This window comes from Actinia tenebrosa, unplaced genomic scaffold, assembly GCF_029948245.1.
Source record: "Actinia tenebrosa isolate PJP-AT-01 unplaced genomic scaffold, QUT_ActTen_1.0 PGA_scaffold1__47_contigs__length_23844297, whole genome shotgun sequence".
Classification (NCBI taxonomy): Eukaryota; Metazoa; Cnidaria; class Anthozoa; order Actiniaria; family Actiniidae; genus Actinia; species Actinia tenebrosa.
Genome location: NW_028292578.1, coordinates 20,217,624 through 20,241,130, shown reverse-complemented (window position 1 = coordinate 20,241,130; position 23,507 = coordinate 20,217,624). Strand labels below are relative to the sequence as shown.

The window sequence follows — 23,507 nt, the reverse complement described above, 5'->3', positions numbered from 1 at the left end:
ATTAGTGTAGATATCACGAGAAAACCTTTAGCTTTATGACGAGGAGTTTACATCTAATAAACTCAAAAATAAATATCAAAATCACCATGGGATTTTTTTCGGGAGTATCGTAGTCCACTTCAATATATTATGTTTATCTTTACAAATTTTGTTATGAAATTATTATTCCGGACGACAGTCGGTTCAAAATAAAATAAAAACTCTGTGATCATAAATGATTAACTAGGCCGCTTAAGCTAATTTAAAAAAAACTTGAGTAACGTAAAAATTTTAGTAGGATCCTTATCAACAATGAACTCAGTTTTATACTAAAAATATAGAAATTTTGAATAATATAGTTTATTTGGAACAGGTTGGGGGTATATAGCAAGACCTATTCTGTCAAGGCTGACAGCAGGCGACTTTTTTTTTAAAAAGTTAAAAAGTATAAAAGAGGAAAACAGAATTCAAAAATATATTTAAAGAATTCAAATGAACTGCGGTTGCTCTGATAAAACTCATAATATTATGGGGAATTGTGAAGCCCACCTATGTAGAACCGTGTAGGAAAAGAATTCACGAGAAAAAGATAGATTTTCCTCAAACCTTTATTGGAATATTGCTATAAAATTGATCTAATATTTTCTTTCATTGATTCAATTCACAATTAGCCATGATTTACAACAAGGATTAAAATTTTTACAGAAGGAAAACAATGTAACAACAACAAAAAACCAAACAAACGAAAGAAAAAAAAAGCAGGAAAAGAAAAAGAAAGAAAGACAGAAAGAAAGAAAAAAAAAAGAATCATGCGGTTCTTGTCTAGCTTATCTCGGTTGACTTCAAAGTTAAAACTCGTGGGCTTTTATTTGTTGAGATGAAATCTGCGAACATTCACCCACAAAAACAAGTTTGATGCAGCCACAAGGGTACGTCCTGCCAGTGTCCAAGGAATGATCCAGTTTCCAAATATAGCAATCGTAAATAAAGGTCGAAAGTACGTAAAAAACTCACGAATCAGTAAAGGTTCAGCCCCAATAAGATTCATAGGCGTGGCTCTCTAGCGTGCTTCAATAATAAAACCGGAACTGAAAGAATACGAGTATTTTGTCCTTTTGTCAGTCATTTATTTTATGCATGTTCTCTTTTTAGAAAAAACTAGATTTCATTACACTTACCTAGAAAGATAAAGATAAATTTCTTTAATGGGAACTTTATTATTATATTATAAACTTTTGGATTCCACGTGTGATGACATCATCATCTGGGTGCGCTGTGTAAACCAACATGCATTACTCACCAGTATACTCACCTCATTAGCATGACTAACCAACATATTTTACCTCATTACCATATACAGACTATTATTGGCGGGATTACCAATAACCAATCACAGAACGGGTTAGAAAATTGTGGTTTTGTAAAGCGGTTTTTGATTGGTTGGATTTAATAGGAGCTAATCACGTGGTCAGGGAGAAGTTAACCGAACGAAACGAAGCTTCGATCGCCAACCAAAACTTGCCAAGGTCGATTGGAAAATACTGTGGTGTGGTGTGCAAAGACAACTCAAAAATAACACTCTTGACCGTCTTGACAAGTAATTTCTCTCCAAAATCAACATGCCAGAGCCTGAACAACCCAAAGAGGCAGCAAAAGATGCTCCTCCTCCGAAGGAAGTTCAGAAAAAGATCCCTAAAAATCGGATACTGTGTAGAATAACGTGTTTGGATAAAAATTTCCTGACGGCTGAACTAGCGGTGAGTTTTGAAAGTTTTTCGTTGCTCTACGAATTATTTTATTTTTGATTTGAAATTTGTGAAGACCCAGGAAATCTGGACTGAAACCTTCGTTTGCAAAAACCTGAAGTCTTCGTCGCAAAGCTAGTATTTTTGAATATTTCTACCATTCTTGTTGGAGTCACGCAAGAATATCTTAATCCCAACAAATATTTCCAAAAAACGAGCGAGATATATTCTCTGTCGTTTCCTAGACGATTAATTTCTAGGAAATATATTTCTGACTTCGATGGATACCTGGATAAAATGCCTTTGATCTGCTGTGTTTTGCAAAACATTATCTCGTACATTTGGAAAAACCTTGCGAGCTTGATTGACGACGGTTCGTTTATTTGGCCTCGGAAAAACTAACATTCAACTGAAAAATAAAACTGTTTAGAAATGGCGTCAAAATTCTTCTTGTTCTAGCTTCCTATTAAATCTTCTTTAGCTAAAATATAGTTTGAATATTTGCTATCGTATCTTGTAGCGTGCTTTGTGTTTGTTGTCCTAAGCGTTGGCTTGCAGTGCTTTATATTTTTCCTTTTCTTGAACGACTAGCAAAGCTAATACAGTATCATTTTTCTAGTAGCCTCATAATAAATTAAGTTTAAGAAAAATTGTTTATGGATTCAAAAATTGTTTTTTTCCTTCCTATTGTGCACGTCGAATATAAGACTTATGTACAATTGTTTGGGTATCAACTGTTCAAATTTTCTATTCACATTATGACCAAAGGACAACAGTTTTTACGATTTATTTCCTCCTAATGTATTGAATAATATTGATAATTGGAAAACTATTAAGGCTACAGGTGTATTTTTTCCCACTTTAGGATCATTCTGAAGGTCTTTTTATAAGCCTATTTGATGCTCTAAAGATTGTTTTTGTTCAAAATGCTTATTTGACTGTTGAGCTTCATTTGTATTTGAACCCACAGAAAAACTCCAAAGGTTTAGATCTTATGCGAAGAGTCTGTGATCAACTCAATATTCAAGAGAGAGAGTACTTTGGATTGCTTTTTGACCACAAAAAAGAAAAGGTGAGACGTTTGTATGAGTGGGGTTTGTTCAAGGCGCTTCAGGTCTTATCAAGTGCTTTGTGCTTTCTCCCGGTTACCGTAAACTGAAAGCCATAATTGATCAATAGATTAAGAATCGAGGGATACAAAATCTTGGCTTTGAGTTGGATGGCAAAGAAATTCCCTTATTATTTTTTTATAGTTTTTTTCTCGTACTTTTCATGGGATAATTTGTATCTGTTTTTTGATGTTTAGTGTAGCATGACTTTGTTGTTGTAGGTGCTTCAGTAAGTGTCATATCGTATAACATTTATCAGATCTCTTCCCTCATGACTTGGTGCTTTTTTATCTCCTAGTACTGGCTCGATCCAAGGAAGGAGATCAAAAAGCAACTAAAAGGTGAGCTTGTTTCAGACCTGTAATTTCTAGACGAGACACCAGACATAATAAGTTTTGGCCTAATGGACCTAATTTCCATGTAAAGCTGGTCCACACCCTAGATTTGCACATTTAATCATTGATGATAGAATTAACTTCAATCCAGAATCCCGCTGCCCTTGGTTGCTAATCATAATGCTTGTCACAGCACAGTCGCACAAATCAACCATAGCTGATTATTTTTGTGCTGTCTGGCTTGTAATCCATAGTAAAGCTGGATTTCCATATTCAATAAGAATAGAAGTGATTCTAGATTAGGCTAGAGTCAACACACGTCCAGGATATTGAATGCAAATTATCCTCTTATTTCTACTTTATGTTTACATTAGCCGTAAACCATTTTTATTTTGAACACCTCCTAACCATTTCCTCTTAACTATCCTTCCTTTCACCTTGACAAAACCAAATCCATAGGTATAGAATTACCTTAATACCCTTTGACTTGTAGGACTTTCTAGACAGAATGTCTGGCATAATGATAACTGAGTGATTTGTGTGTTGTGGTCACTTATGTCGAATGTGAGTGGTATATCGCATCCACGCTCAACAGACAACCTTTACATTTCTGGTCATCTTATCAAAATGTAAGATAAATGTAAAATGTAAATTATTTTGTCTACTTATTGAAAATAAATGATACAAAAAAATGATGAAATACCGGATAAACATTTGCTTTCAATTTAATTACCCACCAGCTAGAATATCATAACTACATACCTAATTAAAGTTGCTATGAATTAAGATCAATTAGAGAGTGTTTGTTACCTGAAGAAACCAATATATTTTTAGATTATGTGCACTGGCCCATTTCAGGTGACATTAAATTCTGATCTGGTGCAGTGCTCTGATCTGGTGCAGTGCAGTAAATGTCCAATAATTAGGTAATTTATCAGAACTTTATCACTTGAGCTATAACATTTCAAATTAAAATAATGAATGATTATCTTAAATGAAATGTAATTTTTGCGGTTTTCATAGTGGAATCATAATGTTATGCAATTCCTGAAACAGTTTAAGATAATAGGAATTCATTTAAATCGAAAGCCTTTTAATTAAGGAATGGATCATAAGTAGCGTGCGTCCATTGAGTTATGGATGTACATGGGAGGTTTCTAAGCAGAATGAAAAGTGTAAGAGTTGCATGACGCGAAGCAGCCAATTTGTGGTTTGCTTTGTCTTTTTGAAGTGACACTCTGACACAATCTTGTCCAGCTCACTGTTTGAAAGTGATGCAAATCTTGACGTTTTATTACTAGGCTGATTAAATAACAAATCTATACTAAATGTCGGAGATTGATGAGTACTTTTGCTAGTTTTTTCAGTTATCGTTTCTAGATAAATTGTCAGCAAAAAGATACGAAAAAAAATTTTTTCCACCAAAGCAAAAAAAGCTGATGTGAGCGTGCAACCCATGGGCAAAAGGTTCATGCTTTTCAATCAATCAGATCGCGAGGATTTACTTGACTATATTATAATTGACATTTCCTAAATTTGCTTAACCAGGAAACAATGGTTTCAAGTCGAGGTTGGAATAAAAGTTAAATAAAAGAATCAAAGAATCAAATTCAGTCTTGACTTCAAAACATTGTTTCGTGGTCAGTCAAGCAAATTTTGGATAGGTCTATTTTAAAATTTTATTATTAAACTTTTATTATTTATTATTATTACTATTATTATTATCAATTATTATTATTATTATTTTAAATATTATTATTATTATCAATCATTATTATTATTATTTTCAATCTTCCGAATAAACAAATATCTTTCTACATTATTTTGTTAAATATATCTTAATAGAGAACTATTACAAATCATACTTCAATGTATATGATTTGTAGAATATTTAATTTTTAGATTATTAGAAGTCTGAATATTCATATTATTAATATTAACATTGGTTAATTGCCTAGTTTGTTGTATTGTTTTAATAAGAAGAGTGTCAATATTTAATGAATTAAATATAGTTTTAGTAATTGTTCTTATATATATATTTTTTGACATATTTCTTGTTTTGTCTGTTACATATCCTACTCTGATATGCCTAAGCCTGTATACTGACCTCAGGCAACTTGTTATCTTGGTTCTTATCAAAAAGCTTTAAAAAACTGAGAAGAGACTTCTGTTTATTAAAAAGACTATGGCTCTGCAAAATCATTTTGATGGCATATGCATCTACTATTTTATTCCTATCAAATTCTGTATCAAAAGCTTTGTTAAAAAACCTCCTAAAGGCTAGTGACTGCACAAGATGTTGAATCAGTGACTTCTTTTTCTTATATCAAAAACAAAAAAATAAATAGGCAACGAATAATGGCTTAAAAGTATTTTGCAGTAAAGAAAGGCTTATTTTTAATTATTTAATTTAGAAATTTTTACTTTTCTAACGAAATAATGAAAATCGTGGAAAGATGAACAAACAAAAGTTAACTAAAACTCATCAATAAAACAAATCATTTTAAGAATTAATAACAACAAAAAAGATTTTTTGTTTATAGACCTGACTGAAAAGCATATCTTGACAAATACATAAATAAGATGAGTAAAAACAGAGTTTAATACCTGGCTCAGTTTACAAAACCACAACTTATATCATTCGTGCAGCTATCAACATGTTTTTGGAAATACATTTACATAAATTAAATAAAAGAGTGTTTTATTCTCATGATCCCCTGATTATGTGATGATAAAATAGATAGTACAAGAACTCAAATTGTACATGAGCTAATAGGCAACGAGGCCTCCTATACACATCTTTGAATATGCCTTTACCTTTTGGTGGTCTCTTTGAATATTGAGTATAACAACTTGTTGTGTGGCTACGCTAAGTATTATTGTATAAGCAAACTGCAGGAGGGCAGACAAAACAGGTCTCTAAGTGAAATATGTCATAGCTATCACACCAGGGGGTAGATTTCTCGTACCATAGTCTACTCAAAGTTTATACATATAAAATAATGTACAACGTTTATCAGCAGGATGGATCTTAAAGTGTATACTACTCTATTACACTACACTGGCTTTAGCATAATCCTTTTGTAAATAATTTTTAACCCACGTGCGATTTAATTAATGCCTAATTTAAAGTTGAGAAAACTAATTACTAAATTTCTAATTAAACTGAAAATCGAATTAAGATTTGAATTGCAAATATTAGCAACAGTACTTTCCTTTTTCTTATATGTTATACAATGTATTTTTGTTATTTATTTTTTCTATATTTTGTTTCTTCTGATCACTTTGTATTGTTATTATTCTTTATATTGAGATTATGATTTTTGAACTAAATCTAATTTGGGAGCAGATATTTTTCTGAGTATTTTTCTCTGATTTTCTTTGACAGATAGTTTTAAGTAAATTTATAGTACACTCAACAAAATTACTCGACTCTGATTGGTCGAGAGGAGTACAATTATAGCGTTAATTGTACTCCGTAGGAGTACCGAATTAAGTCGCTATGGCAACACGGCCAAAACAATGTCAAAACAATTATTTTCTATCATTTTGTACTTAAAAACACATAAAATTTTAAAGCCGTAAGAACTAATCTTTTTTATGCATTTCAGTTGCGCGATGGACTGAAAATCGGCCGCCAAATAGACAAAGATGAACGGCTTCGCTTCGCATTTCTTACTGAAATTTTGTTGAGTGACCTATAAACAAAAAATCGCACGATCTTCTTCGTACAATTTGGAATTAATAGACACTCGTAATGTTTTGAAAGTTCTTTAATTGCACTCGCCTTTAAAGTGAAGTACAAATTTTGAAGTTTTTCTTCATGTAAAACACTGAAAAGTACTAACTACTTGAATATTTTCATAGATGTCATATCTAAATTTGAATGTGACATCAAGTGATATTATAATGACTTATGTTTGACATAGACAATGAATTATTAATGATTTATGTGTCTGTGAGAAACAGTCTGTTAAGATCGTATCATTCATTTGGTGTCCTACTGTGCTGAAGTGACCTAGTATTAGTAGTTTTGATGTTTAATTTATCCATAGTGATCTCTAGACTATATGCCATGTCTTGTTTTGACATATGCTGTAAATTATGAACTGAGAAACAAAATACAGGGCCATAACCACAAATTTCTGATTGGTCCGGATTTCGAGGGTTTTCAGTTTTTCTTATATTTTTTCATTATTTTTCTTATGTTTTTTCCCCCGAAAGTTGGTCGGGTTGAAACCAGACCAACTGTACCAGTGGCTACGGCCCTGAAATATGAAATAAAATAAGTTTGAATTTTGTATTTGGGTTAATTAAAGGATTTATTAAAGAGTTTATATTTGATTTAGCTCGACAATGCAGCCTAATTTTGAGCACATGAACAAGAATAATAGAATAATGAATAATAATAAATAATAAACAATCACTGAAATATGGAAATATTACTGTGCAGACACTCAAGCCTTGAACACTTCAAGGCTTTTTTCTTAACATTATTTTTTCAAATCATTCAATCAGAAGCCAGCTTCTTACAGAGGTTCCAACATTTTTTTTTTTTGTGATTCCTGAGAGCCTCTTGTGTTGTTGCTGCTATTAAATTTCATTTAATAATATCTAATTCATCAATGAACAATATTTTTGTTTTATTTCTGTAAATATTGAAAGTATGAAATCATTGTCTGTCTATTGACCGTTCATTATGAACTGCCTATATAGAGACCGTAACTTAATATTTTCAGTATTGATTGTGCTTCAAGTGAATAGCTGAATGGCAAAAAATTTTATATTATTTGAGTGGGGCAACTTGGAGATATCAAGGTTTATACATCCAATATGTAGGGACTGTGATGTCAATTTAGGCCTTAAATCAATTCATTATTTTTATAGTTTGTCGATGAATCAAGTGATTTACAATTTGACTCACTTTCACTCAACACACACTACATTCAGATTCATCAGATTTATGCTTATCATATATTCTGATTTGTCTATAGGCTCTCCCCCAAATTTCATTCTTGCTGTCAAGTTCTATGAGCCGTATCCTTCCCAACTGAAGTCCGACTATACGAGGTAACAGAGTTCAATAAATTTCCAATATGTAAATTGTTTGTGACACCAGCAGTTTGGTAATCTCTTGTTTGACGTTTTAGGTACATGCTATGTCTTCAAGTCAGAGATGATATCAACTGTGAGAGGTAACTGGAAATTCAGTGTGTTTCCTTGTATGTTAGTTTGCATGTTTGATATTTGTATGTTTACCTAGTTTTAGCAAAGTGTTTCTTCACATAGTTGGACTTCAATACATCATTCAAAATCATAATTTTGAGATTTCTTTACCTTTTTTATTTTATCAAAATTATAATTTTGAGATTTTAACCTTTTTTTAATTTTTAATTTTTTATTTTATCACACTTATTAAATATTTTTATTCTATTTATCTAGACTGCCATGCTCCTTTGGATCACAAGCTTTACTTGGTTCCTATATTGTGCAAGGTCGGTAGTAAAAGAATTATTGTTCTTGTGTTATAATAATTATAAATTTGAATTTGAATATTTTATTAGTTACTGATTCTCCTCAAAGACCATTACTATGTTGTCTGACAAGCTCGACTATTTTAAGCTGGAATGTTTCAGAATTTAGGATTCAGTTTGTAGAAAATATTTGATTTTGTTTAAATCGTGTTATTGCCTATGAAAATAGAAGAAAAAGGTTTTATAACTTAGTTTATGGAAGAAAATTGGAAATTCTAGAGGGGTGGGGGGAACTTTTCTCAAATTTTCTCCACAGTAGGGTATGTGAATTTTCTGCAAGCACAAAATTATATTTAAAGCTAGTTCAATTTAACATACAGTATGACGATTGTGCTGTTCCTTTATTAATTATATAAAGGTTATTACACTGCTAGTTTTGTATTACAGCTGGATAATTTTACAAGTGAAAGCAGTAAAATTATCTGTCTGTAATACACAACTATAGCAAAATGCTAACATCAGCAAAAAAAAATTTTAAAACCTGTTCACAGGCCGTGTATTATGATTGAAAAAATTAGAAAAAATTATTAGAAAAAATGATTAGAAAAATGGTCGTAGTGAACAGTAAATTGAGTGTGTTGTTTCGTAAAATAGTTTAACATGAATAAATAAAAAGTGTTGACAATGTATGGTTTCCACTTCAGCTGTAGACTTTTCCTGTTTTGTATCCTAATGTCTGTTTTTGTATTCTATTAACAGCTGAGTTAGGAGACTATGATCCTAGGGATCACAGAGGCAATTATCTAGAAGGAATGATCTTTGGTCCTAATCAGGTACGTTATCAACTTGCAGAAGACAATACTGTCAGTAAGACGCCAGGGCTTTAACACACAGCCCTCATTCATTATACAAAAAGGGAAATACATAACAAGACATAACAAGACAATCATTGGCTTTTATTTAACAAGTGTACTCTGTAAAACAAGAGCAAAGGATCGCCACAATTGGCAAGACTTACTACAGAATTCCCTAGCATGTAACAGGGCCTGAGTATGAAAGCGCTGGCAAGCAGTCTTGATTTTAACAATACCTAAATTTCATTTAACCACATCTAAACAATGTTAATATACTATATAACTTTACAACTTGACTGTAATAATTTCCCAATCTGGACCACATGTCATTCCCTAGAGAATCATTTCTTTGTTTAATGGTTACGGATGAGAAAACATGTTTATGGATACAACTAGTCAACGAAGAATCTTATACTCAAGGGAATGTTGACATGTGGTCTGAAAATTAAGGGGAAAACATGGTACCCCAGCTGAAAAGGTCAAGTTCCTATCGTATTTCAAAAAAGGTTTTCTTGACTGGAGTTTGACTGGAGTATTGATTTGTTCTTATCTTGACAGACTAATGAACTTGTTGAGAAGATCAAGGAGTTGCACAGAGAAAATAGGTAAGCTGCAGTGAGTCCACCTACAATAAAAACTGCTTTTTCTTGTTATTTCCTTTATGTGAGAAAGCAGGAAAAGATCCCTTGCATGTGATGTAGAAGGTGCTCAATTTAGAGGAAAAAACAAAAGAATTGCAATCTTTTGAGAATTGGAAACCTATTGTTATGTCCTCCAAATGGAGCTGCATTCCAGCATGCTGCAAGGGGTCTGTTTTCAATGATTTTATTGGGATTTATCTACTAATTACATCCATTTTGAAATCACTGGTGATTCCTACCATCTGATTGGCTCCCAGCAGTGCGATTTAATCACAAATCGCACCATTTTGAGTTTTAAATTGCACTCTTTTGATGAAATTTTCAATGAAATTGCAGAAAAATAGAACTTTGTTTCATGCAATTTTGGTCTGAAATCAAACTTGTGATTTGCAAATTGCACTCCCGTTACATGGTTGTGCAATTTTATAATAAACCATTCATTTGATTTCAGACCAAGTTGCACTGCACTCAAATTCCACTTGTTCAATTACCATGATTAATTTTTCTGTTTTTCCCCCAGGGGTATGACTCCAGAACAATGTGATACCCAGTATCTGGAAGCAGCAAGAAAACTGACCATGTTTGGCGTTGATGCTCATCCAGCAACTGTAAGTTCATTATTAACTCACAGTGGTGGATTCAATGGTCTAGAAGTGTGCTTGTGCTTCTCTTTAAACTTCTTTCGTGCTTATGCCACTTCCTGGGTGCTTTATTACTGAATGGAGCATGGAAATAGCTGTTTTATTTGTTGAATAGAAGCTTTGCACCATCACTTGATGGCAGCTATGATAGGAGACAACACCACAGAATTTTTATTCCCCTGGGAAACCAAGTTCTTTCTCATGTAAATTAGATTAGACCAGATTCAATTGTCCCTGCCTCCTGTCAAGGCTGCCATCACATGTTGGTGCAAAGCCTCTATTGGCAGCCGATAGATTAAGTAAGAATTAGTTGTAAGTTGATGTTTGAAAGCAAACAATCCCAACGTTTTCTAATCACCCTATTCCTTCCCTTTTCAGTGGCTCTAACAGATATTTTTGTCTCCATATGGTAGGATGGCAATAACGATGAAGTCCTAGTAGGTGTATCTTATGCTGGTGTTCTTGTCTTCAAAGATGATCTCAGACAAAATAGATTTGCTTGGTAAGTGAGTCATTGGGTTCTTGAATCCATTTGTATTGAATTAACAGGAAACTAGAGAAAAAAATAATGGTGGTCAATGGGCAATGCCTGGCCAAAACTGGTGCTTGTCCAGCCTAAAACCTCTAGGTCCAGTCAGCTTGACCAATAGAGGTTTTGTACCATTACGTAACGGCAGCCATGTTAGATGACAGGAGCAATACAATCCTTTTACATGAGAAATAATTCGATTCCCAAGCTCAAAGGGGATTTTATTGATCTGTCATCTTACAACAGGCAGCCCAAGCAGTATTATGAACACTGACATGTGATAGGGCAGCCAGATTTTATCAAATCCAACCTTGAAACCATTGCCACAGCCATCATATAATTAAGGAATATAAAATGCTTGCCCATGTCTCTGTACTGTGAAATAAACTTGCTGGGATCTGTAGAGCAAAAGAGAAGCAACAGTTTGCACCTTACATTGACTAAACATAATGGATCTTAATCACAAGGCAACCATGTTTATTCTCATGAGAATAAAAACCTTTGTTTATTTTCAAGCACTTCAATGTGAGGCCTTGTGTGTATTGGAATCTATTGTTCAATTTTCAAGTACTTGAATGTGAGGCCACGTGTGTAGTGGAATCTATTGTTCAATTTTCAAGTACTTGAATGTGAGGCCCTGTGCGTAGTGGAATCTATTGTTCAATTTTCATGTACTTGAATGTGAGGCCATGTGTGTAGTGGAATCTATTGTTCAATTTTCAAGTACTTGAATGTGAGGCCCTGTGTGTAGTGTAATCTATTGTTCAATTTTCAAGTACTTGAATGTGAGGCCCTGTGTGTAGTGGAATCTATTGTTCAATTTTCAAGTACTTGAATGTGAGGCCCTGTGTGTAGTGGAATCTGTTGTTCAATTTTCAAGTACTTGAATGTGAGGCCAAGTGTGTAGTGGAATCTATTGTTCAATTTTCAAGTACTTGAATGTGAGGCCATGTGTGTAGTGGAATCTATTGTTCAATTTTCAAGTACTTGAATGTGAGGCCTTGTGTGTAGTGGAATCTATTGTTCAATTTTCAAGTACTTGAATGTGAGGCCACGTGTGTAGTGGAATCTATTGTTCAATTTTCAAGTACTTGAATGTGAGGCCACGTGTGTAGTGGAATCTATTGTTCAATTTTCAAGTACTTGAATGTGAGGCCATGTGTGTAGTGGAATCTATTGTTCAATTTTCAAGTACTTGAATGTGAGGCCCTGTGTGTAGTGGAATCTATTGTTCAATTTTCAAGTACTTGAATGTGAGGCCAAGTGTGTAGTGGAATCTATTGTTCAATTTTCAAGTACTTGAATGTGAGGCCATGTGTGTAGTGGAATCTATTGTTCAATTTTCAAGCACTTGAATGTGAGGCCACATGTGTAGTGGAATCTAGTGTTCAATTTTCAAGCACTTGAATGTGAGGCCCTGTGTGTAGTGGAATCTATTGTTCAATTTTCAAGTACTTGAATGTGAGGCCATGTGTGTAGTGGAATCTATTGTTCAATTTTCAAGTACTTGAATGTGAGGCCATGTGTGTAGTGGAATCTATTGTTCAATTTTCAAGCACTTGAATGTGAGGCCATGTGTGTAGTGGAATCTATTGTTCAATTTTCAAGTACTTGAATGTGAGGCCATGTGTGTAGTAGAATCTATTGTTCAATTTTCAAGCACTTGAATGTGAGGCCCTGTGTGTAGTAGAATCTATTGCTCAATCAACATAGCTGTCACATAAGAAAGGTCCATTCTCCTGTGGTTTTTGAGGGTTACTGCTCTCTAAGCATTAAATATTTTCTCATACTTGACTGACATGTATTCATTATTACAGGCAAAAAGTGAATTTCCTGTCTTACAAGGGAAAGGATTTCAATATTGAGAGCAGACCAGGAGAGGTAATTATCATACTAAAGAGTACCCACCCCTCCACTGCCAACCTAAGTTAAGGGAAGTCCCTCTCTTTCTCCTCTTTTCCCTGCACATGAATGTCTAACTTATCCTATTACCCCTCATTAATCTAATCATATATTGGATTTTGTGTAGCTTGACACCCTGACAACAAAGATGACCTTCAAGATGCCATCAGAAAAGGCTGCCAAACGGTTATACAAGTCCTGTGTTGAACATCACACCTTCTTCAGGTTAGTATATGGATTGTGATGCCATTGCTGCCATGTTGGTGCCATTAGCCTTCTTATTCAGTACCACCAACATGACCACCATGGCTTTCAATGCCAGCTTTCAATGCCAGCTCAGTAGTGGGCATTGTGGGTCATAGTGATATTGTCTAAAGTAGGATTAATAATAATTATTTATTCTATTTTTAGTGTATTCCATCTTAACTACATGTAGAGAGTTAATTGCTGTATATTTACATTTTATTTCAAATTAACGAGACCCACAATACCCTTTGGTCTTGGAATGCACTATTCAGTATGCAATATTCAGTATTCAACCTTTTTTGAAATAGCTGTATATATTTTACATCATTTACAGGAAGTGATTGCTTAGTTCTCCCGAGCCAAAGGCTCTTATTTAAGATTTCAATGCCAGAATTGAATTTTAGTATTTCAGCAGAGGGAGAAAAACTGAAGAGCTCGTAGAAAAGCCCTCAAAGCACAGTATAGAAAAGCAATAAAAAACTCTGCTCACATAGTTCGAGCTTGAGAGTGGTGTGCTTCACCCTTCCTTTACGTTTTAAACCAGGTTTCAAATGTGTGATATCTTTCTTCCAGGTTGTCATACCCTGACCCTCCACCAAGCAAGACTGACACTCTTCTCAAGAAGGGCTCCAAGTTCCGCTACAGCGACAAAACCTTGTACCAGCTTCGCAAAGAAGGTTTCTCAGTCAACCAAGACCCACCCCAGTTTATGCGAGTATCAAGCAGAAACTGGTCAGACCGATATGAACCTGCTACTACTACAATCATTGTTGTACCTGATGAGGAGTCCAAGAAACGTCAGCTCAATGAAAAGGAGAAGCGCAACGAAGGTCCTAGAGACAAGAAATCTAAGACTGGAGAAAGAGTGGTAAGTCTTGCCTATAATGGTTTTGACTTGGTCTGACCAACAATCCTCACACTCTTTTTAACTACACACAAAGTATCGTAGTCATAACAAATTAAGTTTTACTGGACCTCAGTTCAAGTGTTTTCATAATGTTTGTCAGAAATTACAAAGAGTATAATATGTATTATTATGGAAACAGATCAGTTTTTCTGTCCTCCACCAAATTTCAAATGGGTGAATGTTACGAATTCATGCGCAACATGAAGAGAAATGGATTCAAGCGCTCTTACAAATTACCCATTTCCTTTCTTTCTCGTTCTCTTCGTGTTCTACTTTTTACCTACATTTTACCTTTCTTCCTTCCTCTATTCTTGCTGTCGCTCCAGCATCTGCATTATTTTTTGACTTCTGAATTCCTCCTGTTATTTTCTCTCTCTCTCTCTCTGCCTTTCTTTTGTGAAGAGTTGTTTCTCAATGTTACAGGGCAACTTAGTATAGATTTTTCATTACTTTGGTGTTACTCTTATTTCACTTGATGCACTGCTACATGTCGAGATGAATCAGAAACAATTATCTGGATTAAGATGCATGAATCGACCCCTTGCATGTGACAAAAAAAAAGAAAACAGATCAAGTTGGGGGACAAAAAAAGGATTTCAATCTCCAAGAGAATTGGAAACTTACTGTTATGTCCTCCAAATTGATCTTCATTCCGACATGCTGCAAGGGGCCTATAAGAGATTGTTTGTCTCTTTGCAGGCTCCCTTGTCTGAAGAAGAACTCATGGCGACCATGACAGTGGAAGAACGACAGCAATACAAAAGGAGAATGGCTGAGCGTCTCCAGGAAATCACCACCACCACCACGACAACCACTGTTTACTACCCTGGCCAGGAAGGAAAGGACGGTGCTCCTGTCGAGGAAGGAGCTGTCAAAGCTGAAGGCGTCTCTGTAGTAGACAGTGCACAAGTGGCTTATGGTGTTGGTGAAAGGCCTAGCTCACATGTGAGAGTTACAAGACTGAATTCGGAGGAAGAGAGGGAGAAGAAGAGGAGAGAGGAGGAAGAAGAAAGGCTGAGAAAACAGCGAGAGGAAGAGGAACGAAGAAGAGAAAAAGAGAAGGAAAGAGAGCAAGAATGTGAAAGAGAGCAAGAACGTGAAAGAGAACGAGAACGAAAGAGACAAGAGTTGGAGAGGATCCGGTAAGTATTTGATTTTTTCTTGATGTTTTCTTTTAGATCTCTTAACCTTTTGTGTTATGTTGTCCCATTTTAGACCACATGTCATTCAATTGAGCATTAAGATTAATTGCTTGAATTGTAGTGTATTATTCATGTGTTTTCTCATGAGCAACGGTTAAACAAAGAAATGATCCTCTAGGGAATGAAACGTGGTCTGAAAAGGAAAAACATGACTAAGCTTAAAAACTGTTGTTAACATTTTAAGTAAGTTTGCTTGGTCAAGTTGGTGAAAACCAAATGTTAGATCATGATGTAACTAAGAATGTCAAATATTTTCTGTTCAACAGAGATGCTGAAAAAGCTGGTTATGCTGCCAGGCAGCCACCGTCTGAGACGTAAGTTATCACGTTAATGATATATTGCTTTGTTTTACTGTCTCGTGTGGAATTTTTATCTGCTTAATCACAAATTTTTTATAGATCCGAATTTGGTGCAGATGATGAGATTCAAAGACTTTTTTTAGCTGCTAGAAACCCAGTGAATAGGACGCTTTCACGATGGCGTCATTGACCTCTACTATCAGACTCACTTGCAAACTTTCTTTTGTTCAGTTAATTAGTACCAACTGTCTTAATATTCTCATGAAGGAATACATATATAAATAAATGAGAAAATTCGTGAAGCATCTTGGTAGTGGGAGTCAAATGACGCCATCATGCAAACGTCCTATTCATCTTCATAAACCTCTTCTGACATAGAAAACATGGTGCATTATGGTCTAGCTTGGGTACAAACATTTGTTCATCATGCCGTGTATGGTAGTGTTTGCACCCAAGCTAAACCAGAATGCATGATTCCCATTTATGAAACTTAGAAAATTCCTATAGGTTGTGTTTCAGCAGTGTGTTGATGGTGCCGCATTTCCCTGTCTACCCATTTATCAGTCCCTGGCTACTTCGTTTTAAGCATGGGTACTACTCGGATCCAAGAAAGTAGGGGATAGAAAGAAGAAAATGACAATACTATAGATCTTCTGTATTACCAATAACACATTACCTCAATTTTGCCAGCACACTCTTAGCCACCACTATTGAAAAATATTAACAGTTAATTAATAGTTAATTACATTTATTTGATCAGTATTATCTACAAGACGAGCAACGTCACCCCTGCTAAAGGTAGTGCAGCTGACGTGTTGGAGTTCAGTTTTGCAACACCTGTTGCTTCTGGTGACACAATCAAGCGAGCGAAGACAAAGACAGCAGAGACAGACTCCTACAAGGGACATGTGGCTCGAGTGAAGGACGACAGACCCCTTTCCGACCCAGCAGTAAGTGGACTAAGAGTGTGGTGAAAGTATTGTTGCACATTGTATGTCCTATGTTGCGTGTTGTATGTTGCGTGTTGCATGTTGTATGTTGCGTGTTGCTTGTGGCATGCTGCATGTTGTATGTTGAATGCTGCATGTTGTGTGTTGCGTGTTGTATGTTGCATGTTGCTTGTGGCATGCTGCATGTTGTATGTTGCATGTGATATGTTGCATGTTGCATGTTGCATACCATATCCTCTATATAAACAATGTCAGAACAGAAGAAAATATGCTTGGGAAAAAGGCAGAGAAAGTATTGGAATATTCCCTATAGATGTGATCTTTTGTTGATTGGATTCACATCACCCATAGTGCATTTCAAGCTTGATATGCAGATTGCATCAAAACCATATCCTCTATATAAACAATGTCAGAACAGAAGAAAATATGCTTGGGAAAAAGGCAGAGAAAGTATTGGAATATTCCCTATAGATGTGATCTTTTGTTGATTGGATTCACATCACCCATAGTGCATTTCAAGCTTGATATGCAGCTTGCATCAAAACCTACACCAACCTTTTTTAAAATAGCTGAATATTATTGGTAGATTATTGGAAACAGTGAAATTGCTGGCAACAGTTTGAGAGCGATTTTCCACATTCCTTTGGCTAAAATTGAAAATAAAAATGCCCAATGGCACTGGTGATTGATTGAAGCCTTCTAATGCATACAGTTTAGTTGCTACTTGAGAGTCACTTAATTAAAATCTATCTTACAGTAACTGTAATTGCGCATTGGGATTTGATAAATTACTAGAAGATAATGGAAAACCATTTCAATGTTATGAGTACGTGCTGTAAGGCAATGCATGTACGTTTAGCAATTTTGATTTCAAATGATCCTGTTATGATTTCAGCACAAGCCAGCACCAGCAACCGCACCAAAACCTTACTCACATGGTCACTCAACCCTCCCACCACGCGGAAAACCAATTCAAAGCATAGGCGACGATGATGATGATGAGGAACGAAGGAAAAGCGCTGGTGATAGTCTCGACAGAGGAAAGCGCAAAGGTGTTCAGCTCATCACCAAGGAGGAACTCATTAGATGCTACTCACCAGCTGGTTCAAATGTGGAAGCAACCCCAGAACCCCAAGCGGAGCCAACTAGATTCTCTCAAAAACAACGTGAGAGTGATCAGGTGGCTGAAAACATCAAACGACACTCGTACGGTAAAGATCTGGACGATACTCCTTCAGCGATCAAGACCCAGAAAGTTACTATTACACCTTCCAGGGAACCACCTGTTTACCAGAAGCGAGTCCCACCAGAGGTCAAGACCCAGTCCTACACTGTCAATAGTGTAGGAGGTCCCGTCAAGCAGCCTGTGTATGAGAATGTCAATGTCACGGAGACGAAAAACGTACAAGAAGCTCCATCAAGCGCACCAGGTATTAGCGACTCTTCCAGGGTCGTAGTTAGTGACATACCTAGCGTGACAACCAAGAGGGTGTTGTGTGATCGGTCTGCACAGCCTGTTGGAACTGTCACACCAGGTAAGGTCACGTTATCTTTACTACACCTTATATGTGTGCCTACAAATCATGCGCTATCATCTCCTAATGCTTACCTAAAAAGGACTTCAATAGACCTATTCGGCTCTGACATAATGTTCTCCCATTTCAGACCACATGTCATTCCCTAGAATGAACCGTTGCACTTGAGAAGACACATGAATATGTATAAAGCTCAAACAAAGAATCTTATTCACAAGGGAATGACATGTGGTCTGAAATGGGAAAACATTACCCCAAGCCGAAGAGGTCTATTGACCGCGTGACTCAGTATGAAAAGAGCTGTTATTACAGTTGAGCCCGTACGAGAATTTCTTTCGTTTAAGAATCATATACAAAAAAGGCTATTGGGTCGATGCATTGCTTGTTGTCTCATTTGCATGCATCCATAATATCTGCTTTTTGTGTAATAGGCCATTTTCATACAGTAACGCAGCCAATGCAGTCCTAGATTTCCGGATTTTTGGCTTCTCACTCAGACCAGTAAAAATTCGATTCTCCTAAAGGCCAAAGATCCGGGAACCTCAAATTATAGCCAGTTGCACTGGTTGTTCCACTGTTGGTTCAGACACCCCATCAACACTTAATGTGAGCGCTTTTCCTCTTACTCTCTCGTGTAGATCAAGAAGGCGGTGTTGTCGTCACTCGTACAATAACCATCGATGGTAATGGCCAGACTCCTCCCGTCCAGTCGCAGGTGATAAGACATACCACTATGCCAACAGAAATTATCACCAAGACTATCACTATTGAAGGTGATGGAGGCCCCCTTACTGCTGAGGAGCTCAAGGAGATCATGGCCCAACAAGGCGCAAGTTTTGATACTGAAGTCGTCACAACGGTATGTTTTTTCTTCTTATTCTTGGGGTGAATGTGACTACATAGCCGCATTGTTGGTTGACTTTCACTAAAGATTCTGTCTTGGTGTTTTTTGTCATGTCAACCAAAATGGTAGCCTCCTTTGCAGCCGTTCTTAGGGTCGTCACGCAACGTTTCCCTTCCCACAAACGTTGCGTGACGACCCTAACGGCTGCAAAGGAGGCTACCAAAATGACGGCCACTTCGGGTTTTTTTTCATCTTATTCGCATGGGAAGTCTGAGAAGGGATACATACCATGCTCTGAACAGCGAAAACTTGTCGCCCAAGGTAAAGAGGTGTAATTAAGAACCCTTTTGACGAGTATTGTCCTACATTCTACAGACTCACACTACAACAACTCGACAACAACGTGTAGAGAAAACACTGATGGAGAAAACTAGTCTGGTTGATGAAGATGGTAACGTCATTGCTACAGGAGATCCAGACACTGACAGTGTGAGTGACTATAATTAGTTTTAGTTTTAGACTTGAATATAGAGTTTCGCACAATGTGATTGGTCGAGCGACCAGTGATTATGAGACGATAATCACAGCTTGAGCGATGATTATTAGATTTCCAAAGTTTGATTTCCAAAGCTTTCCAAAGTAATACAAAAGCGTTTGTTATCCTGAAGTTCGTCTTTTCTCTGATATTCATGTCTAAAATTACACTAAAACGATTATTACTAACTACTTATTAATATGAGGGGGCGTGGCCCCCTAAATCCCGCCCATGCTTGATAATTTTAATTGAAAGCATTTGATTGGCTTTTGCAGGCAATAGCAGAGGCCATTAGACAAGCTAAAGAGGCAGATCCAAACGTCAAAGTGACAGAAGTGGTCATCACACGTGGTGATGAAAGCATTGCATAGTCAGGTAAGTCATCACTTAACGTTTGTGTGTTTGGTGTACTACCTTTTGGTCACTCTTCTTTCGGGGGGGGGAGGGAGGGAAGGGATACTTGTGAATTTTAACCCCGAAATCCCTCACGCCACTGCGATTACTGATGCTATCATTTTCAATTGCAGGTTTATTCCAATCTTCAAGTTCTTCAAAATGTATCGTATCGCATAGTCCAAGCAAAGTGCAAATAGAGGGATGTACACAATATGTTAGTATATTTTTAAACATAAAATCCTTAGCGAAAGGAGTTGAATTAATATCACAAGATAAAACTGGTTCACCAAAATTGTGCAAAAATGTATTATCGTAGTGAAAAGGACGAGTACCGCGATGGTTTACTTGATCAGCTCCGCATTGGAGCGAAATGTCCAAATCCAACATTAAAAAGACAATTTTTAAGCACATCTGTCAGTCATCCAAAAGCCACGCCCAGTTAATGATTGACAAGAGAATAACCTAGGACAGAGAGTGACGTTTTAGCGAATATGTGTCTTGAGTTTCAACTTTTAATATAAAAATGTTCTGAATTGTAGTTAAATAGAATAAAAACAACATATCCGTGAAACACTAATTACTGAATTGTTCAAAATAGTGCTAGTTAGACAAAAGAAAACAATAGAATTAACATAAAATAGTGTAAGTTAGTATTGCTAATATTTCACGGATATATTGTTTGCACTCTACTAGTCCGTAAAGTAGAATACTTTTAGTCAAGTGTTTTGAATTTTTTTATCATAAGAAAAATCTTTAATCATTCCTCTTTTTAAAAGTTTAAGTTTGAAGCATGAAAATGAATAGTGAAGCGTTGCTAAGCAACACAGCTATTACTGTTACCTAGAAACCAAAACTCCAAGGCTAGGTTGCTAAAGGAACCGTGTTGCTAGGGAACGTCATCTCGTGTTTTTCAAGGTTTTTATTTTGTGATACAACTTTTATTTGGTTTTTAGTCAATAAGATCTTAGCAATTTTTAAATAGAGTAAAATATTTAAGTAAGTTTTAAAAAGTCGAAACGCCAGTTACCTTAAAACAGTAGAATGTAATTCATTAGAAATTAATCAATCATTAGTAATACGTGTAATAATGATCTAAGGGATGTAAACACTTCGGACCACATCTGGTCTTGTTATTTTATAGTTTGCTTCTTTGAGTAAAGGAAATAAAGTTTTAACACTCGTTTAAGTATTCAAGTCTATTTTTAGAGTGATTTTCACTAACCCGTGAAACGGAGGCCATCAGAACGATATGATTAGTATCTACTGATGTGTGTATTTCACGGATTTATAAACCACTCCATTTTTTCTTTCATCATCCCTTTTTTAATGTCCTATCATTTTGGGTTTAATATTTATCCCATTTCAATACTCTTTGGAAAAATATTCGCATTACAATCCTCTATTGGCTATACTGCATCCTTTTGGGTCCAAAATCTACAGAAATAATACTACTTCACAGATGTGACAACTACCAAAAATCGAATATAGTCCATGCTTTTTGTTCAAAAACACCCATTTTTCAAGTTTCACAAATATTTCGTCTTCTCAAAACGTGTAAAAATGACCCAAAATCGATCAAAACCATGAGCTATAGTCCATGCTTTTTGTTCAAAAACACTCACTTTTCAAGTTTTATAGGTAATTCATGGTTTTTCAAAAGGTGTGAAAATGACCCAAAATCGATAAAAACCATGGGCTATAGTCCATGCTTTTTGGCCAAAAACACCCATTTTTCAAGTTTCACAAATATCTGATCTTTTTTCAAAAGGTGTGAAAATGACCCAAAATCGATCAAAACCATGGGCTATAGTCCATGCTTTTTGGCCAAAACACCCATTTTTCAAGTTTCACAAATATCTGATCTTTTTTCAAGAGGTGTGAAAATGACCCAAACTCGATCAAAACCATGGACTATAGTCCATGCTTTTTGGCCAAAACACCCATTTTTCAAGTTTCACAAATATCTGATCTTTTTTCAAAAGGTGTGAAAATGACCCAAAAACGATCAAAACCATGGACTATAGTCCATCCTTTTTGTTCAAAAACACCCATTTTTCAAGTTTCACAAATATTTCGTCTTTTGTCAAAACGTGTGAAAATGACCCAAAATCGATCAAAACCATGAGCTATAGTCCATGCTTTTTCTTCAAAAACACCCATTTTTCAAGTTTTATAACTAATTCATGGTTTTTCAAAAGGTGTGAAAATGACCCAAAATCGATCAAAACCATGGGCTATAGTCCATGCTTTTAGGCCAAAAACACCCATTTTTCTAGTTTCACAAATATCTGATCTTTTTTCAAAAGGTGTGAAAATGACCCAAAATCGGTCAAAACCATGGGCTATAGTCCATGCTTTTTGGCCAAAACACCCATTTTTCAAGTTTCAAAAATATCTGATCTTTTTTCAAAAGGTGTGAAAATGACCCAAAATCGATCAAAACCATGGACTATAGTCCATGCTTTTTGGCCAAAACACCCATTTTTCAAGTTTCACAAATATCTGATCTTTTTTCAAAAGGTGTGAAAATGACCAAAAATCGATCAAAACCATGGGCTATAGTCCATGCTTTTTGGCCAAAACACCCATTTTTCAAGTTTTTCTCGATTTTTGGTCATTTTCACACCTTTTGCAAAAACATGAATTATTAATAACACTTGAAAAATGGGTGTTTTTGGACAAAAAGCATGGACTATAGCTCACAGTTTTGATCGATTTTGAGTCATTTTCACACCTTTTGATACAAGATGAAATATTTGTTAAACTTGAAAAATGGGTGTTTTTGGCAAAAACGCATGGACTATAGCCCATGGTTTTGATCGATTTTGGGTCAATTTTACAACTTTTGAAAAAACAAGAATTATTTATGAAACTTGAAAAATGGGTGTTTTTGGCCAAAAAGTATGGACTATAGCCAGAGTTTTGATCGATTTTGCGTCATTTTCACAACTTTTGAAAAAACATGAATTACTTATGAAACTTGAAAAATGTGTGTTTTTACTCAAAAAGTATGGACTATAGCCCATGGTTTTGACCGATTTTGGGTCATTTTCACACCTTTTGAAAAAACATGAATTACTTATGAAACTTGAAAAATGACTGTTTTTGACCAAAAAGCATGGACTATAGCCCATGGTTTTGATCGATTTTGGGTCATTTTCACACCTTTTGAAAAAGATCAGATATTTGTGAAACTTGAAAAATGGGTGTTTTAGGCCAAAAACCATGGACTATAGCCCATGGTTTTGATCGATTTTGGGTCATTTTCACACCTTTTGAAAAAACATCATTTATTCAACACACTTGAAAAGTGAGTGTTTTTGGCCAAAAAAGCATGGACTATAGCCCCTGGTTTTGACCGATTTTGGGTCATTTTCACACCTT

General features: G+C 35.5%; 1 protein-coding gene across 2 annotated transcripts; it reads left to right on the top strand.

The window, feature by feature from the left end:
• Positions 1-1,458: 1,458 nt before the first annotated feature.
• LOC116288924 (uncharacterized) lies at positions 1,459-21,303 on the top strand. 2 transcript variants are annotated; one of them, XM_089032791.1, is made up of 21 exons: positions 1,459-1,736; positions 2,695-2,796; positions 3,132-3,174; positions 8,163-8,238; positions 8,319-8,363; positions 8,611-8,663; positions 9,402-9,475; positions 10,055-10,101; positions 10,658-10,745; positions 11,192-11,280; positions 13,125-13,188; positions 13,337-13,434; positions 14,029-14,323; positions 15,062-15,504; positions 15,831-15,878; positions 16,624-16,813; positions 17,709-18,348; positions 18,987-19,207; positions 19,568-19,681; positions 20,003-20,102; positions 20,255-21,303. In XM_089032791.1, the coding sequence occupies exons 1-20, from the start codon at positions 1,599-1,601 to the stop codon at positions 20,096-20,098; spliced, it is 2,964 nt and encodes a 987-aa protein (XP_088888917.1). In that variant the 5' UTR covers positions 1,459-1,598; the 3' UTR covers positions 20,099-20,102; positions 20,255-21,303. The 2 variants fall into 2 exon arrangements, with proteins under 2 accessions (XP_088888917.1, XP_088888918.1); XM_089032792.1 differs by having other exon boundaries at positions 1,461-1,736; positions 17,709-18,243.
• The last annotated feature ends 2,204 nt before the right edge of the window (positions 21,304-23,507 follow it).